We start from the raw sequence: 20552 nt of genomic DNA on the forward strand, positions 1-20552 counted from the left end.
TCATATTGATATAAATTCATTTCAATCAAATTACCAGACATTAAAGTTGTATTATTTTAATTCTCTTGTATATGATCTGTTCATTGTGTACATGAATTTTTTTAATGGAGACCAGATTCATGACATCATTGACTATTAAAAATGTTATGTCATATTCTTTTATCTTCTAACTTTCATGATACTATAACTTCGTCACTTTGTTATTTGTCAAGTATATTACATTTTTATTAAACAGAATCCTTCTTTCTAGCTTTCAGCATTGGAAGAAAATCACACCATTGAATATTTGTTAAAGCAACTGAACACGATTTGAATTTCGGGACATTAGTGTAATCTAATGTTGGGAATTAAGCAAAAAACATTTTAAAAAGAATGGACATAATTCAGAAAAGATGTGTATGATAGTTAAACTGGTATTTAAAAAATATTTTTATAAATTTTAAATTAAAGTAGCGATTAAGTATTGCTCGATATTTCGTAATATCGTGTAAAAATGCCAAGGTTAAGCTCAATTTTTAATTATTTAAAATTCTTATTAAAATTTAAAAAAACCAGCTCAGTTGTGCATATTCCCATTCCGAGGTATAACTATGTCATATTTCGTAGATATAGATCAAACAATATGGCCTGTAGAGTGCTAATATTCATGCAAGATTCACTCACGTGTTCATAATTTTACTTTCTAGCATACTAAATATAGAGGAAGTATAGGACCCATCAAAAAATTCCGACTTAGTATTTTGACGAACTTTAACGTTTCAGACCTCTCGAAGTCAGAAAAACAGAATTTTGGCCTTATGTCTGTCTGTCTGTGAATCGATAATTGAAAATCGCATTGATCTAGGTGGCTAAAGTTTGGTATATAGAATTAGCAGTCAAATATGTAGATTTCTATCAGATTTTGAGCGAAATCCATTCATAGAAGTCTGCCAGTCTAGTTGTTTCAGTACAAATAAACTTTGTACAAAACTTCAGTACAAATACAAAAAAACTTCAGTACAAATACAAAAAAACTTCAGTACAAATACAAAAAAATTTCAGTACAAATAAACTTAAATAATTACGAAACGGAAAGTGCAAGATAGGTTAAATTTGGCGCGCAAATGTAGCAGTTAAAATATCACAGCTTATCAAATTTTGTGCCAAATTAGTCGAATGGTTGACTGCATGGCGGTCTGTATTTTTGCATGCATATAAACGCAATAATTCATAAACACAATGAATTTAATGAAATTCAGTATGGTATCTTGTGACTACAGTTATACATTTGGGTCAACTTTCGGTGTCAATCGGCCGGAGAAAAGACATCCAAAGTAATCTCGCGATAGGTGCAGTAAAAGTGCTGGATTCCCACCTGAAATCTACATTTCGTATCTTTCGTTCACCAATGCCATTCAAGGTATTCGCGATCTTAACCAAGGTTCTCAATTTTGACTTCTAATAGAAAGAATGCGAGAAAATTTTGGAAAGACCAGCGCCGTTAGTTTAGATAGTAAAGATAGAGTTTTTTCATAGCTTTGATTGAAATTTAATATAAAAAAACACTTTATACAAAACCCTTTTTTCTATTTAAATATTTGCATAGGAAATGTAGAAAATACTTTAGTACCTACTTTGAAAGCACGCAACCTAAAGATTCTCCAAGTTTCTAAAAATAAAATGCATTACTTAAAGATCAGTATAACACAACAAAATCAATATTGATAGCTGCCATTGGAACTAAAATGATTAAAAATGTATGGATATGGGAATGCGGCGGATAAACGATAAAAAAAGAATTAATATTTAAATACCTTTAAAAGGTTTTAGAAACGCTTTATAAAAACTATCTAAAAATGTAAAATACTTTTTTTCCCATTTAGAATTATCTTTATAGCATTTAAGTACAATTCAGTCCCAAAAAAAAAGAATACATCGCTAAATCAAGCAATTAATATAATAGAAATAAATAGAGATTACAGTTACTTAGTTTTAAATAGACACGCATACTTACTGTGTAGGGTTATTTTTTGATTACTTTCTCTTTAAAATGGTTCCATACGTTTTTTTTCTCCATAAAATTGCTTTTTCTGAAGACATAAAACTGATGAGAATCTGTGTTCATTCCCTCTTATTTTTTTCCCTGCGAAATATGCAATTTTTATTCTTTTTAGATTTTTTTTTCTCTTTTAATGCAACACGTAATGCAACTAGCTAATGCTTTTAACTACGCTTGAATGTATGCATTTTTTCACGCATGAATGCAAGCGACCTCTTGGGATTTCGCTTTTGATTATTCTAAATTCTAGTAAATAGTTATTTATGATGAAATTCTTTTGCTAGTAATCATCGTTTATGTAGAAAATGAATTAAAATTTTTTTTATATGAGAATATATTTCTCTTAAAATTACAGCTTTTTTAATGTATGCTTAATTCTTTTGATTGAATTTGGTGAATAAATATTTTTAATGTCGACTGTTTTTATAATTCTAATTTAGGAATTCATCTTTAACTGTTTTTGAATGAATAATTTTCTTTCTTGGAGATTTTCTTGTTGGTTATTTAATATTCCTGTAAATGAATTGAATATATATTTCTGTTTGAAAATTAATAATTTTTTAAAAAAGTTATTGAGACTTGTTAAAAGCAAAATTATTTTATCGATTACATATAGCTTCCTGGGCATATATTTATCCACAGAAAATATGTGAACAATTTTAAAATAAAAACCATTTTGAAGTTTCATTTTCTTTCCAAATAATTGTGATTGTCTTCCCGTTGGGATTTTTGAATTCCTATGTGATTAAATTGGCATTTTTACTGCTTGATGTTCACAGTACTAAACTTATGAATTTCAATAAAATAAAAAGTTTTTTTTCCAAAAATTTTTTAATAAGAAAATATGATATTATTGTCATACTTATCCACAGAAACATGCGAACAATTTAAAAATAAAAGCATTTTGAAATCTTATTTTTTTCCAAATAATTGTGATTATTTTTTATTTGGGATTTTTGAATTTCTACGTGATTGAATAGTGCATTTTAATTGCTTTCTGTTGACAATACTAAACTTATGAATCTCAATAAAATTAAAATTATTTAATAACATAAGAAAATATATTGTTGTCATATACATTATTTGAGTTGAGGATAATCATTGAAATGAAATTTTAATAGCTTTTTTGTTTTAATTCATTTTTAATTTCATTACTTAAAAATTATTCTTTAATGAACTTATTCAGATACAAGTATTTTACACCATCGTTGCCACCACTTGACAGTCTTATGAGTTACAACATTATTGATGCATTGGATTTATAATTAATTTATTTTTACAAACAATTTAAATTATTATTGAATAATCCATCGGAGTAATTAAATCCATGATTTTACACCGTTTGATTTCTATTGTTTTCAATGTTTGTTTTTAACAATATTTCATTAATATTAGTTATATTTTTGAAGAATTAAAAGCTTAAACTATTTTGTACATAGTTGTTGCCTTATTAATTTATCAAATATGAATGCTTTATCTATATATTTGAATGCTAAATGATTTACTCTATAATAATGTTTTGGGAAGTTTCAGGTTATCATATTGTTACAAACTTGTAATTTGCTTCCCATCACGGCTAGTATCACCGTAAGAAAGACCGTTGTAAGATCTGAGCTGAGCGGCTGCCACGTCAATGACCTGAGAGCTTGGCGACCATTTGGCGACTTGGCGGTGAATTTGGCGAGTTTGGCGACTAAATGGATACTACTGGAAAGTTCGAGAATTTTCACGACTCATCCACTAAGACCCGAGATACAGCCAGGTACGCCCTGATTGGTCTGAAGATTCTAGCCCCGCCTCCCGGAACTATAAAAGATGGGCAATCTGAAGCTGGAGAAGAAGTGTGTGTATCGGCGGAAGTTGTGTGTGTGAGAGCGGTCGGAGTCGCCGACAGATAAAGAAACTGGAGGATTAGACAGCAAGAAAGCTGCTGAACTATAGCAATTAAATGTGCTGCGGCATTACGATTTATTGGCGGTATTTTGTAGTAGAAGAAAAAAAATTTGTAACAATATATTTATTGTTTAACTGTGACGAAGGCTGCTTTCTTGTTAACAGGTGTAAACATGAAGCGTTATGAAAAATTTGATACAAAATATATTATGTTTCATTCCAGGGTAATTTCTTCAGGAATATTGGCTCCATCCTAGTATTTGCAATAGTAGGAACAGCTGTTTCAGCGTTTACCATCGGCGGATGCCTTTTTCTACTCGGAAAAGTAAAAACAACTTTTTTCTTCCATTTAATTTAGCTACAAAATTACGAGAAATTTGTTTCTAAAATAAAATTTCTTTCCCATGAAGTAATTAAGAATTCATATTAGGAAGGACCAGAAATGAATTATTTCGATAATTAAAGATAATTATATTGAGTGCTTTTAATACTAGTTTTAGACAAAAATAATTTCAGCAAGCTTCTATCAAAACAATAGGAAAAAACTAATAAAACTTTTATTCTGCGGAATTAAACAGAAACGAATTTTTAATTCAAGAATTATAGTGCCTAAATTATGCCTATCTCAATAGTTTGTTAATTTTTTTTCTTTTTTAATTAAAGTGAAAATTCCAAATTGATGTGTTGATGAAAGCTAAAATTCCAAATCTTGAATTTCTAATTTATAAAATATTTAAAATGATCTGCATCGTGAATATGATTTCCATGTGACAAACTACTTTGACTAATATAATAAGCAACATACCTATTAGCAGAAATTGTCAAAAAACATTTTAACGAGATCTTTACGATATCGTCCGGGATTCAGAATATCGAAAAACATCGTGGAAATATATTTAGTTTATTTTCATATTCAGAACTTTTAGCGCTTTTGAGAAAATCTTTATTTTGACCCCCCCCCACAAAAAAAAAAGATGTTTACATTTAACAATAGAATGAACTATGATTATTCGCATATTAGTGCGCCACGGGATTCTGAGACGAACAATACGCTGTCTTTTATGTTTCCCCACAAATAGCATTATGTTTACTTTGTCTGCTATCGAAGACAGATTCGGATATGCTGAATTTTCTCATTTGCTGAGCAAAAAAGACCACTCCTTTGTTTTTTGCATATGCAACCACCTTCCACAAATTTCTTGAATTAATTACAAATTTATTTATTACAAGGCAGTTCTTTTTTGAATTTAGAATAAAATCTACACTGCATTGCAATAATAAATTCATTCTTTGTATATTACAGTACATAAAATAACTTTTCCTGAGGCGTCGCTATTCTTTTTTCTTTTTTTTTTGTGAAAAATCAATAGTGCTGCTTTTACAGGGATTATCTGATTGTATAAAATAAAAATTTGAAAATTCCTTTACACAATGAGGTGTAGTTTATGTCTTCATTCATTTTCTTCTTTAGGAATAAATAATATTTTAATCTGCTCCTTTTTTGCATAACTCTCTAAAAGATCGCCAAACTTTTTTTTGTAAAAATTTAAATAGACCATAATTACTAACTGACTACTCTGAGCCGCCCTAAAGCATACTGATAAAAATGAATGACGAGATCACCGCGACAGCAACATTGGCGGGAACTTTGTCTGAGTTTTAAAGGGATCACCAGCCACGGTACAACCTTTCGTATGGAAAGTAAGTTCCGTCATCAATGGAGGTAGCCAATACCCACCTTTTTCTTCACCCACCAGGGTGACGAGAACCAAACACCATACCGGAAGTTTCTCAACCTCATTTTTGAGGTGCCCCCAGTGGAACTTAAATTGATCATAAAATAGAGATTTAGAAAATATTATGAACTGTATAAAATATTGAAATAATTTTAAATTAATAATATTTTATGAGAAAACAATATAAAGCAAAACTTTATGCTTAAAAATAAGGCATAAATTAGTTGAAAAATTAATTAAAGTGTGTGTGGTTTGTTATTAAAAGCATCAGTCTGTCTGGCGGCACGGCAGTGCCCCCGCCAAGTCGAGCAAAAACAAACGCCACGGCCGTACCATCCTTTTCTCAAAGCAGTTCAGGCCATTTTTGACCCCCTATAACTTCGTTGTGGATAAAACTAGAAGTCTGAATTTTCAATAACCAAGCAGGGATTATATAAACACAGTATATTTCAAACTTCATTAAATTTGAACCAGTAGTTTAAGAATTATAACTAGTCAAAATTTGTGAATTTTGTCACTGACTGACTGACTGACCGATCGTCAAAACTCAAAGGCACTTCTAGCAGACATAGAAACTTCAAATTTAGAACACAATTAGTGTTTAGTGTATAAATCAAGGAAAAACTAAAATATGCGTGTAATAATGGGCGGATGGATAAATTTCTCGAAGTTTCGAGCAATATCCATTTTGTCGGCAAATTCATCGCCAAGTCACCAAATGGTCGCCAAGTATTTTATTGTTTTATTAATTTACATCTTTAAACTTTTACCATGTTGTTTAGATGAAAACAGAGCAGTTATCATTTTATTTTTTCAAAAAATTTTTATTACGTAATTTTAACAACTGTCGCAGCTATTATTATTTTAAACAAGTTCAAATATAAGTTTATTGTAACATAATCAAGGGATGGGGTTTTCGCCAGTAAGTCACAAACAAATCAAATGAGATCAATCTGTTGTATATCAGATTAATTTCAATGAATATCACATCTAGAAAAATTTGATATTAGACATTTTGTGCAATGTTTATCTAAAGAATGCATCTTGGTTTTATTTCTTTTTGGATTATTATATTCAGTTAACATGTTAAACACAGCCTACTTGAAAAAGTTTACTTAAAATGTGTGAAATAAATATACGTTTATAATTTATCTTCAACAAAGCAACTACTTTTCATTAATTTAAATTGAAATCATTAATTTAAGTCGTCTGTATTCTTAAAGCCGTGAATAAATATTTTAATATATAGCTGATGATTAAACTTTTGAGCTTTGTTAAATCTTAAATTAAATCCTGCTCTTTCTTTTAACATATTTTAAGAAAATAACTAAGAACCAAAAATAAAAATACATTATATCTCGAAAACATATCATCGTCATAAATATCAATTATTTACTTTAAGGATTTATTGTTGACAAATAAAAATCTGTATTAACAAACAATATTTCAATAACAAAACTGCGTTGACAGTTATTTATGTAATACTCCATTTGTTATATCCATTTTCATTTTATACACATCTTACAACGATGAATAAAGTATCAGCGGATTATCTTTTTATTAGTTTCCGACATATCATACTCTATTTAAGTTAAAATATATTGTTTACTTAAAATTTAAGCTATGATAATTAAAACAAAACATCATTACGTTATGGATGAACAAATCCTTTAGATATTTTCTTTCTATTTTACAAAGATAATTAATATCAATCATGAAACTTAATCCTACTTCAGTCAATTTAAGTAATGAATTTCAAAATAGGAAGGGAGAATCTGTTTCCAACAAATAATTAAGCTATTTTTTTGTGGAAGAAAGACAAAATGTGAGAAAAGTTTACACGAGTTTGTTGACAAAAGATATAACATGAGTAAAAGTGATTCTTATTCGTATCTTAGCATGATAATATTGTTGCTTCATTATGGCCATGTTTTTTTTGAAAATATTTCGAACACTAGATAACATTCTGGATTTTTTTATTTGCTATTTAGAAAAAATGGGTGTACGAATTGAACTTCACGGAGAGTTTTGCTTTTGGGTCCTTCCTCTCTGCTGTGGATCCTGTGGCCACTCTAGCTGTGTTTCATGCCTTGGATGTTGACCCTGTTCTCAACATGCTGGTGATCGGAGAGAGTATTCTCAATGACGCTGTGGCAATCGTGCTTTCAGGGTAAATATTCTTGTTCTTCATCATTGCAGACACATTCTTTCAACATTTTCTCTTTTAATTCCAAGTTCTTCGAAAATGCAGTCGATTAATATATCTATTTAAGATAAACTACGAGGGCCATCCAGAAAGTATGTTCCCCATTTCACCAAAAGATGGCGCTGCAAAAAGGCACGAAATTCAAAAGAACAATCCTGGTAGATAGTGAATGTGGCTATCGTATGCGGCAGTGTAAGTTTCCGATCACTTACATTAATGTAATCACAGATAAAAATGTTGTCTATTATTTATTCTCCTGCCAGTTGCGAGATTAGATTCTTAGCTGAGTATTTCTACGCAACACTAGAGGAGGTGCGACGATCTATTCAGAGCAAGAGTCATGGGATGCTCAGTATTAATAATATATTGACCCATAACATATGGCAAATTCTATACAAAAAAGTCACCTGCAGAAGTTTTGGGATCTGATCATCCACCCTAAATCCCCGATATTGCTCCCTAAGACTTCCATCTGTAATTGTATTTCTGTCGAGCCATCTCTTTCCTTCAAGAGAAGACATTTGTGACACTATCTAAACTGCAAAGTGGAAGACTTTTATGATACTTAGTTATAACATTTAACCTTATTGAACACGAAGTGTTACTATTTTGGTGCTTATTACGCTGAGAAGTGGATGAAATATTGCTGTTCTTTTGCAATAAATCTTTCAAAATAATTATATTTTGTTTCTTTATACGGGGCAGGTAAACATATTTTCTTGATGAATCTTGCATAATGATTCTTCAATTCGGCATTCAAAATGTCTGTCTAATTTTCCAGAGCTATTTTATTATAAAACAGGCTTTGTATAAAGGAAAATATAAGTTATGATGACAGATTCATAAATTTTAAATTGTTATTAAATGACTCTGAAAAACCCCCCAAAGAGATTTCCATATTCTTCATTGAGAATCGCGAATTCCCCATTTCCATAAAAGATACGATGCCGTTTATGCTGAATATAGTCCGTCAAGAAAATATGAGGGCATTTTTACGACTGGACAAAAGTTATATTCAAGGAAAAAGATATCATTCAATTTGAAAGGACGTTCTCTTTAAAAATATGTAAATTTCATTCACTTTAGGGCTATATTTATATTTGCCACTAAAGTCATGAGTGCCTTAATGACATTGGCGAATGATAGTGAAGAAATAGAAATGTTTGGAGATTAATTTGTGCTATGCAGTTAATACACAAGTACCTGAAAATCGAATATTTAATTTGGGCACATTTTTTCTCAACTGATTGAAACCAAGAAATAAAATTTTATTCAAAAGATCATATACTAAATTTCTTTTAATTAAGTCATTGCATTTATATTCAGGGGAAAGGACAGATCGATATACAGTAAACACTTTGACATAACTGGTCCAAAATATGATAAGAATGTATATTTTAGATGCTAAATATGCATACCAAACTTTTATTTATATAACTCTTTACATTTTGTTGTTATCGTGTTCTCTTATACTTGAGCAGCCGGACAGACAAATTTTCCCTAAATGTATTTTGCTCGAAATTTGATAAAAATCTAAAAAATTTTTGTTAACTCGATGTATTAATTTTGATCTCTCTAGCATAAAGCATTTTTAAGTTATCGTGCTCAAAACAGACAATCATGCTCAAAAACAGACAAAAAAATCTCAACAAAAGCAGGCGAATAGAATTCTAAAAATGCTGTTTTAGATTCAAGTAGATCTAAAATGAGAGACTCGTCAAAATGGCATTTTCGCATTCGCGATTACAACATATTCTCTTTGTATACAAAAAAAAAAAAAAAAAAAAAAAAAAAAAAAAAAAAGATGTTATTACATGGAAGTTATTTATCTGAAATAGCAGTTCCAAAAATCAATATAATTAATAATATTTTTATATTAGAAATAAAAAATAACAAAAAAAAATCAATATTCTTCAAATCCCTATCACATATCACTATCAAAAATCACTATCACATATCACTATCAAAAATCACTGTCACATATCACGATATCACTATCAAAAATCACTATCACATATCGCTATCAAAAATCACTGTCACATATCACGATATCACTATCAAAAATCACTATCACATACCCTTCAAATACTGTGTACAGAAGCCTGTTATAAATAGTAAATACATCCACATAAGTAAACAGTAGTTTCATTTTAAGTATGATACTGAAAAACATATCACTATCAAAAATCACTATCACATATCACTACCAAAAATCACTATCACATATTCTTCAAATACTGTGTACAGAAGCTGTTATAAATAGTAAATACATCCACATAAGTGTACAATATTTTCATTTTAAGTATGATACTTCGCCGGTATTTAATTTCTACATGAGAAAAATTTAACTATTTAAAACGGGAAAGAGAAGGAAAGACCTAATGTGCGATTATTTCTCATGGGTTTATAGGTTTACATTATATCTTCACCAATGTCCAGTAAAACCAGCGGAAATGGTCTTTTTGAAACTTCATTGTTTACTTTCTAATAAATGCACCTGTGTATTAACAATGGCATTCCAATAGTTAAGAAAGAGTCTATTATCGCGCAATATTTGGTGATTAATCGCAAGAATATGGTTAATACACAAGGATCAGAACAACGAATGTGAATTTTGGACACTTTTTGTTCTACTAAATGAAACCAAAATTTGATACAGAATTACAATTTATAAACCCAATCATATACCACATTTTATATATTTAAGTCATTTCTTTTTTCAGTTTTCGCGTTTACATGCTTCTGTTATTTATAAACAGACAATCGGCAAACCCTGGATTTGGTTCAAAATTTGATATATCTACACTTTAGATGTTAAATATGTGTACCAAATTTTATTCACTTAGATTTTTTTTTCATTTTTTAAATATCGTAATCGAAGATGAATGAACTTTTTGAACTCGAGATTTCTACGACTATCAAATGAATTGCATTCAAAATTTGAACGAAAATAATAGATTTTGTATATATACCAAATTTCATGCTTCTTGTTCAAAGTATTTTTCAGTTATTGTATTCACGTGCAAGCATAATTCCACAAAATGCATTTTTAGAGCTTCGGGAGATCTGAGAGTTTTAAAAATCTCGAGTTTGAATTTTTTGAAGATTAAAATATTTTCTCTTTTCATACTTCGTATATAAGAAAGCAGGGGGGAAAAACGATTCAACAACAACACAAAAAATTCTAGAAAAAAAAGTCAGAGAATTCATTTTCCATTCTCGAAAATCATATTCATTCTTTTTTTTCATTCAGAGCCTTCTTATCAAAACAACGTCGAAAACAGTTCTTTTAATCTGAAAAGCTTTTGTTTCCCCGTGGTGTGTCGTTTGCGTCGGTCCGCGAAAACAATCTAGATTCAAAACTTTGAAGTAGAAAGCTTACTTTACATTTGAAGTCAAAGTCTATGCAATTTGCTCATGTATGTGTGTTGGAACATGTTGAATATTTCATGCTTTCATTTCAATTCAGTAAACTGGCCATTTCAGAATTCATGACTCCCTTAGAGTTATTCCGAATGTTATTTTTAACAAATGGAAGATAGAATACATATGGCTTCTCTCTGGAATAACCTACTTGTGCATTGAAAGAACTCGATTGTGTTTTCGCATTCACAGATGAATGAATGCAGATGCTTTGCAACAGCTATTAGGGTGAATGGATGGGATGTTTAGTTGAGTGAAGAATGGTTCTTTAGCTATGTTGTTCCATAGAGAGAGTTGTATGGAAAATAGCTTTACATTTTCATATAAGTAGCAATAAATTATTTTGGGATTTAAATTTAGTAGAGACGAGACAATTGAGTTTTAACTCGCTGCACGACAAAGACTTTATTAGAATTCAACTGTATATAAGTTAATGAAATTTTTTTTTTGAAACTGCATAATGTGGATCAACACAATGCGTATTATTCAACAGGTAGTTAAAAAAGTTTAACAAATAATTTAAATTGTTCCATCCAAACAATTAAATTAATTTAGGCACAAATTAACAATTTAGAAAATCTTTGATTAGAGAATTTTCAATAATGTCCTTATTATAGCATAGTTGAATTCATGATTTTTTTAAGTTTCTTGTATTTATAGAATAGAGGAAGTATTTTAATTGTCGAAAAATTCGAATATGAGATTTTAGCGGAGCCCCTCCCCTCCGAGCCAAAGAAACACACTTTTGGTATTACTTAGGTCGATCTATGTATAAACACGATAATTTAAACTAGACGGATAGAATTAGAGATAAGACCATATTTTCTATCAAAGTTTCAAAGAAATGCATTTTGAGGAAGTCTGTCTGTCTGACTATTGAAACATAGATTAATTCAATAATTCCAGAAGGCAAAGAGATACGCAGATAGAATTTGGTAAACAGATTTAGAATCTGGAACATCGATTGCCGGCGTCCTTGCATAATAGGGGTAGCGCATCTTCCCCATGATCCGGGCGTCCCGGGTTCGAATCAGGACTGGCATGGTTGTTCTTCATCTGTGTTCTATCTGTGAGGTGTGTGAATGTGCCCTCCCCTATAAAAAGGGGTTGTGCAAGCGAATGTGTGTTTCATCTTCATATGTGCTAGGGCTAGGGTGCTCAGGGGTCTTTACCCTCAGAAGATACTGCACCTTCTTTCCGTGGTAGAGCGGACACGACATCATCATCAGAACATAGATTCTTTTATTAAAATTATGAACCAAATCTTTCAAATGCTTGTCGATCCGTCTGTATATTTACATACGTATAAAACCAATAATTCATAAATGCAACGATTTATATCAACGAAATTCAGTATGTTATTTTATGATTACAGCTGTAGTGTCTTATCAAATTTCGGTATCAATTGGCTTGCAAAAAGATGTCCAAAATACATATTCACACGATAGATTCAATAAAAATGATGGATTGAACCCAAAGATCTCTTTTTCGTAAATAATATTCGTCGATGCTATGAAGGCATTCAAGGCCTTACTCAAAGTCCATAATTTCTTTCAGAAGAAGGAGATAACATTTTTATTAAAGAGCGCGGGAGAAAGTTTCCGGAAGACCACTCTTTATGGTTATATTTAAATATATACAATTAATTTTTCGTTATTAGTTTTCACTTTTGATATAAACATATAAACTATCGTTAATTACTGACAGATCATTTGATTTGAAGAACAAATTATTGTCAAGATATTATTGACTTAGAAAAATATGATGGATATACAAATTCTACACATATGTCCGTGAAAGCGGTAACTCATGGTGAAAGCTTATAAGCCAGTTAACAGCTACGCTACAAGAGCAGTTGCTTTTGTATTGTCATGTTACTTGGCTGTGAACCACAAGGTTCCATGTTCTATCCTCGCTCATCCCAATCCTCCACATTGGTGATCTCGGACGATGAACCTTCGTATAGCTGTTGGGGCGCCGTCTACCCACAACAACCCAAAGTCGTCAGATTCATTTGACGCAGCAACACAAAGTCGTCAGACTCAATCGACGCAGCAACACAAAAAGCCCGCAGCAACACAAAGCCGTCAGACTCACTTGACGCAACAGTAACCACACGTGCTCGCTCTAACGCTTGGCGCTACCCAAATGGGTACAGTTGCTTTAGATTCAACAGCTAAATAATACATCACCATTCAACAGTCATATCGTTCGTCTCACCTTCGACTCACTGGAGGGAGAGTCTGTGGTGAAAGCTTATAAGCCAGTTAACAGCTACGAAATCAGAGCAATTGCTTTTGTATTGTGGTCATGTTATTCGGCTGCAAACCACAAGGTCCCAGGTTCTATCCTCGCTCATCACATCTCGCCACCGAACTTTCAGTCCGGATCGCCTTAGTACGATAACGACTTTGCTTCGATTCATCTGTCCTGTCTTCATCAACATAGATAAAAACAAGTGTAACGAATCTTGTCTATTTTCGAAAAAAAGATAATCCATAAAAATGTCTTTTTATTGAAATTTACATTAAAATTACTTTGTTGAGAATTTCCGCTATCAAAAATCTTTTCTATAATCAATCAGAAAAAATGATTTAAAAAGCGGCCATTTTGACTATTAAGGAACAAATAGATATATGATAAGGTTCAAAACGTTTAATGCTAATATTTTCCGACATGCCGAAATATAGGATACATGTTACGCTGAAATTAAATGTTTTAGCATGGCACGTTTTCAAATGTGGATAGAAACATTCATTTGTTTAAAACTAAGAGTGGTCAAACCAAAACTTATTCCTAATAAAGTTGTTATATACCTCTTCCCCCCCCCCCCCCAAAAAAAAATTGTCCTACTGCAAAGCCAGGTATGCAATCAATACTCAAGACGTCCCTCACGTGCAGTAGTGAAGCAGTATAGTGAAAAAACCGAATATGTAATTTGAACATCTACTTTTCGACAGATTAAAAACGAAATTAAACACGTAACTACAATTGCAGCAACAGAATAAAACAAGAAAATTCATATATCTGAGTTTTTTTTTTGTATTTTTGATTTATCGCATTTAAAGGAAATAGAATGTACAGACCCATCCTATGACTGTCGTCATCGTTATTTGAGAATTTCGAATTTTTCTTATCTTATTTTTTTGTCTTATTTCTTATGTTCGAGTATTTTTCTTATTTCATCTAGTGTTAAGCATTAAGTCAGGCTAAAATAAATGTAGTGTGGTGAAAGCTTATAAGCCAGTTAACAATTACGCTGCGGGAGCTATTGCTTTTGTATCATGGTCATGTTACTGGGCTGCGAACCACAAGGTCCCAGGTTCTATTCTCACTCATAACAATTCGCCACAGTAGCATCATTAAAAAGAGTAAAATAAATAAATAGTTATTAAATATAAAGCAGAACAAAAGTAGTGAGACGAATTTCAAAATTTTGAATGAATAATTTTATGAAGTGCATCAATAAGTGCAGATCAGCAAACTAAAAAAGTCTTTCTGTCTTTTTCAGAACAGTCTGGGAAGCAACTAAAAACCCAAATATCTTCGATCATCCTATTTCACGCACCATCCTCCAGTGCATAGTGAGATTCACGACAACGTTTTGCGCCTCAGCTGTTATCGGTGTTGTATTCGGTCTCATTGCAGCTTTAATATCCTTTTCACATGTTTTTATTTAACCTCTTTCATATTTATAAACATGAAATCTTGTACATGATTTGTTTATTAATTTAGTAGTTTTCTAAAAGTTGCGCGTTCCCGATAGCAATGCAATACAGGATGTCCGAAAAGTTTTGGGTACATAGCAAAATTATGTGAATCAACATGTAGAAGGTATAGAAGCAGATATTTTTGTTAATTTACAGAAGAATTACTGAATCTGATGAATTTCGAGATGAAATATCTTGATTATAAGCAGTATGTCTGAATGATATTTGATTTCCGCAATACATTTGCAAGTATTCAATGAATTGTGGTTTGAACATGAGCATTGATACTTTGTTTCAGTCTTTTCAAATTGATCGATAGCCTCTGACGTGCGCAGCTTTTCACATGCACACAATCGTGGAATTTTGTCTTCAGGTCTACAAACAATACAGCTCTTCACAGAAAAACAGAAACAATTTGAAAATCCTTGTAAAAACAAGCATGAAATATAGCACATTGTCTTTATCACTAATTTTTTAATTTCCCCTTTTATTTGAAATTTTGAATAAATTGGTTTGGAAGAACTTTAAGAGTTTCTCTGCCAATGCATGTGTCAATATGATTAATCAAAATACAAATAGTTAGTTGAGAAAACTAAGATGAATGGATTTATCTCTAAAATTATAGATATGTATTGTGATGGAAAGATCCAAAATCCATCAAGTGGATGAGAGGGATCGTGAAAAATCCAACAAGCCCAATACCAAATAACGACACTTTTTTTTCTGAACGAAAACTGGGAAAATAGATAGCTAAATACAGAAGAAGCGCTTACAAAATAGCACTTGCAGGAATCAGTAACACACAAGCAAGTCACTATAATACAATCGCAACAACACAAAGCACTCGGGCGGAATTCCCTCAATTTCTTACTTGAGTTCGTCTCAATTACTTTCCGTCGAACCGTCTATAGTTTCCTACCCGCTTTATCTCTCGGTATTTTGCAGTTTCCACTATCGAATTCTCTTGAACAACAGCAAAACTCGAGCTTTATTGGTGATATTTTCGAATATTTTATGTCCTTTACTTGTGTAGCTGAAGTCGCCTAATTCATAACCAAGAAGTAATGGTCGAAAGGGCCCGAGGTCAATGAATCGACGTCCATTCAGCAATCATAACTATATCTGTAAAACCATCTTGCTTATCAAGAGTTTTATTGCACAGTGAAGAAATATTACAAATTCGTAAGAATACCAGATTTAGAATTCAATCAGTCAAAGGCTAATCCTCTATTGGGATATATATTTGCGAGTTAAAGAATAAGATAACTAGAACTCGGAATGACGTATTCAAATGAAATTTGTTTTTGTGATCCTGTCATTAGTATTATAGATCTATTTCAAATTTGAATCCGAAGGGTTTGGAAAAAAAAAGTCATCCAAAATTCATACTCTGTTTCCTTTACTATACTAAGAAATACGAAATACGTAGTTATATTAGTATTCAAGATGTGTAAGAAAAAATATAATCCGTCTGGTTTGAGAAATAATGCTGCACTGCTTTATAAAAATCTACGAAGGAAGGATATATTCCTTGTTCATCCGTAAAATTATGTTCACATGACAGAATCTGAGATCCATCATGAAAAAAATGGAGATAGTTTAAGCAATGATTTCTATTTATATTATTTCTACTCTGTCCTCATTTTTATGTTATTTTATATCTTTATATTTTATTCGAGTAGGAACTTTTATAGCAATTAAAAAATAAAAATAATAATCACATATAAGCGATTATTTTTATATTTTAGAAGTTCGTTTAACGATGCATTTGACGCAGCTTCTAACACTAGGTAGTAGACTAGAATCAATCGATAGTCAAAAACTGCACAACGCATAAAAAGTCGTCTGCTTTCAGAAATTTATTTATTTTCCTTTTAAGGACATACGAACTGCTTTTTTTATTTTAGAAATTGTTTATCTTTCTTCGTTCTTAGAAATATGAAAAAATAAATAAAAAAAACCCGTTAAAATACTTTCTTATATTAGAGTTACATTTTCTAAGAAAATAAAAGTTTTGTTCTTCGATGAAAAGCAAAAATATTCAGTGGAATTTTTAGTACAAATAAATTTTTATTTTATTTTCTCGAATAAGAAATATTTAAAGAGTAAATGCAGTTCTAGTCTCAAAACTCGTCCTAGAGATTTTGAAGCGCAAATAAATTTCAACGTTTAAAAATATCAACTATCAACTTTTAAAAATTCCTGAATTTCTATAGAGTTATAGTTGGGTTTATGCCTCTTTTTAAGCTAGGTAACTTCATCTCTCAGATGGACAGAAAAGAATGGATTAAATTTGGCAGATGATTTTATCATTAGATTCATAGATATGTGCCAGCTTTAGCTCGAAATCTATGAAAAACGATGGCCATTTGATGATCTGTTTTCTAGCACAAATTTGTACGCGATTGCTGGGAAAAATAAATCGGACTAATTTGTGAATTGATGATTTCTTACAAAATTACATCAACTAAAAACATGAACTAAAAATACTTATACTAAATTCATCAACAAAATGGATCATTTATTTGTTGGTACTTGTTTGAGAAAGACCCAAGAGTTAGATTGGTGAAATTTGGCATATGATCTTGACATTAAAATTTAAGTTCTATTTCAAATTTTGGACAGGAATTGTTAAAAATAAAAGGCCCATAATGCAAATATGATTCTCTTCCCCTTTGTGCGAAGTTAAATAGAAAAACACTTCAAATTGTGTCAGCATATAAGAAAAACGAAAGGAAAATAATTCTGCTATTTTATTGTAAAATTTGTTCAAAGGTCTTCTAAGGATACGGTGAAAGAATTAAATTAATTTAAATATTATTTTTCATCATTAAATATTTGCAACTTGTCTGAATAAAGCCATTCGCCCGTTGAAGGCCAATAACTAATGTGTGTCAATAAGGGTGTTTGTTATTAAACGAAGACAGCAGTATGGGATGGGAGAACCTGGTTGGTACAGCGTTGGATTCGCGTCCCTCAGGTTGCGGGTTCGAACCCTGCTGGCTGAAGATTCCACGCGTGCTTGGTGGCTGATGCGCGTGGAAATCTGTCGTGATCACAAAGTCCTCCATGTCGAGAGTAATACCACTGGGGGTCCTGGATCAGGGGTGCTCGTTCTCTGATTCAGGTCTAAATTACAATCTGTCGATGAGTGAATGAAATGCATGAATGAAGTCTGCCCCGTAAGAAGGGTTGTGATGTGTGTGTGTAGTTAAGTCGTTTTCTTGGCCCTAGATGGCGCTGCTATAAAAACAAGAGATGCTCCCCCACCGGATTAAAATCGTTGTTTTCGTAACAGCGGGTTTGTTCATGGCAAGTGCCATAAGAAACAACAGTACTTAATACCAAGGAAACTCTAAATAGACGATAAGTATATCTTTTGATAACATCAAAACTGGGAAAACGTTTTCCAGTTCCGATGTCGGATTGTTATTTTGAAACATTATTTCAAGATTTTCTTGGAGTCGAAAATTAAAAAAATAAACCTTGTAAATTAGTCAACTGATAGAATATATAGTTCATATGAACTTTATATATGTTTTCGTCTTGATAACTGAGAATAAATTCAAAAATAGAATTGAACTGGTCATGTTATTCTAAATTGTATCCATTCTGCTATAAAAATCTCATGGCGAGAGTTGAATGAAATTTGTATCTGTTGATATGGAGATAATTGTACAACGTTCAGTTGATTCGTTTCAAAACTACACCGTCGATATCATTCTTAATTAACTGAAAATTGCTTTGGGTATCGAATAATCAAAATTCCCTCTAACAATTACCTGATAGTCGAGGAACAGAATGGTATATTACTATTCCTTGCATTTTAATTAGTATTTGACGTCCGTCTTAGTTTAATGAAACCTTTGAGAAAGGTATTAGGAAATCTGTCGAAATTCAAATAACTTGTCTGGCTGACAAGTATGCTCCATTTTAGATTTCGCTTGTGGAGTATTATAAAATTACCAGCCTTTATATCCGGTACTGCTCGGTATCATGATTGTTTCATACATTTACAAAATTTACGTAAAAGAATGCCATCCAGTTTTATTAAGAAATATAAACTTCTTTTTATTTCACATTTTCTTAATTCAACCTTTTAGAGATGAATGTTATTGTTATAAATAATTTTTAAAGAAAAATAACGAAAAATTTGTAAAATTAAAGGAAAAATGAAATCGATATCAATTGAACAAATAACTTTAGGATTTTTAAGATAATAAAAACCTTTAATTTTTACAACTTTCTGAAGAAACAGGGGAAAACATCGAAATTTTAATTTTAATTAATTGCATATTTAATTAAACATGCACTTTCAGAAGTGGACTGAATTATTTTCTTTTATCTAAAATGATAAATATATTAAGTTTGATTAAAATCGTTTCAGCTGGTTATATATATATATATATATATATATATATATATATATAAATTCAGTATTTATGTGCATAGCGGTGGTATGAGACGATGATCTACTGAAATTATACCAATCATATATCTTGATATCATGTATATAAAATATTATGTAAATTCAAGGGAGCATGCCACATTTAATATAATAACTGAACAAAAACTCACTGCTTAAAAAAAAACTTAACTTTCTTAGCTCTTTAAATATATAGCATTAAGAAGGTACCCATCTTTGGAATTTGGAATGATATTAATTTTTATATATTTTCCCTACTGCGTTGCCGAAGTTTTGCAATTATCAGGTAATTCTCTTTACTTATTAATTTTAGAGAGAAAATTATAGTCTTAGATATATAGATTCTAGTAATAGTAAATTATTTTTGTGAATAGTTAAATGCTACAAACTTAGCATTTTTATATTGATAGGCATTCTGTTAGAAATCTAAAATATTACTTACTGCTTTCTTGCAATGTGAGTCTCATTGCTGAGAAGAGAGATTTATATATATATTCGTAACGGATTTTGAATGAAGTGATCGGTAATCTAGCGATAAATTTTGTCACAAAAGTTTCTAGAAATTGCCGGAATTTTTCTAATACTCAAGATACAAATATTCTTCTAGAAAATTTCATTATCTGTCACAAAATTTGTGTTAAATTTTGAAAACAAAAATGGGTCTGTCTGTTTAAACGTCTCCTTTTTTGAGCAATGATTTCGGAGCAAGCCCTCTAGCTACATTCTTATTACTACTATGCTGTTTCTTCTGTTTAATTAGGATTACTATTTGTATATGTATTTTTTATTTTTGCCAAAACTGTGTTCGACTGTATTTTGGTATTTTTGTTCCGTGTTACGGAAATAAAACGTCGTTTTCCTTATTCTCAAATTTCTTGCACCGTACCACCTGGACGAATATTTTATCATCACAATCTTCGAATTAAATTAATTTTATTCTGGCTAGTATAAATAAAATTGATTTATCTTAAAATTAAATAGTTTAATTCATTGTTCTCAATAAATAAAATTGATTTATCTTAAAATTAAATAGTTTAATTGATTGTTCTCAATAAATAAAATTGATTTATCTTAAAATTAAATAGTTTAATTGATTGTTCTCAATAAATAAAATTGATTT

The 20552-nt window shown here is 30.9% G+C and overlaps 1 protein-coding gene across 1 annotated transcript in view; it reads left to right on the forward strand.

Moving 5' to 3' along the window:
• LOC129962911 (sodium/hydrogen exchanger 8-like) overlaps positions 1–20552 on the forward strand; it is a gene marked incomplete at its 3' end in the record, with an annotated part of 53680 nt that overhangs the window by 11829 nt on the left and 21299 nt on the right. The window contains 4 exon segments of the mRNA XM_056076914.1: positions 4155–4256; positions 7659–7837; positions 14808–14964; positions 19613–19718. Coding sequence (XP_055932889.1) covers positions 4155–4256; positions 7659–7837; positions 14808–14964; positions 19613–19718 — 544 coding nt within the window.

This window comes from Argiope bruennichi, chromosome 3 (genome assembly GCF_947563725.1).
Source record: "Argiope bruennichi chromosome 3, qqArgBrue1.1, whole genome shotgun sequence".
Lineage (NCBI taxonomy): Eukaryota > Metazoa > Arthropoda > Arachnida > Araneae > Araneidae > Argiope > Argiope bruennichi.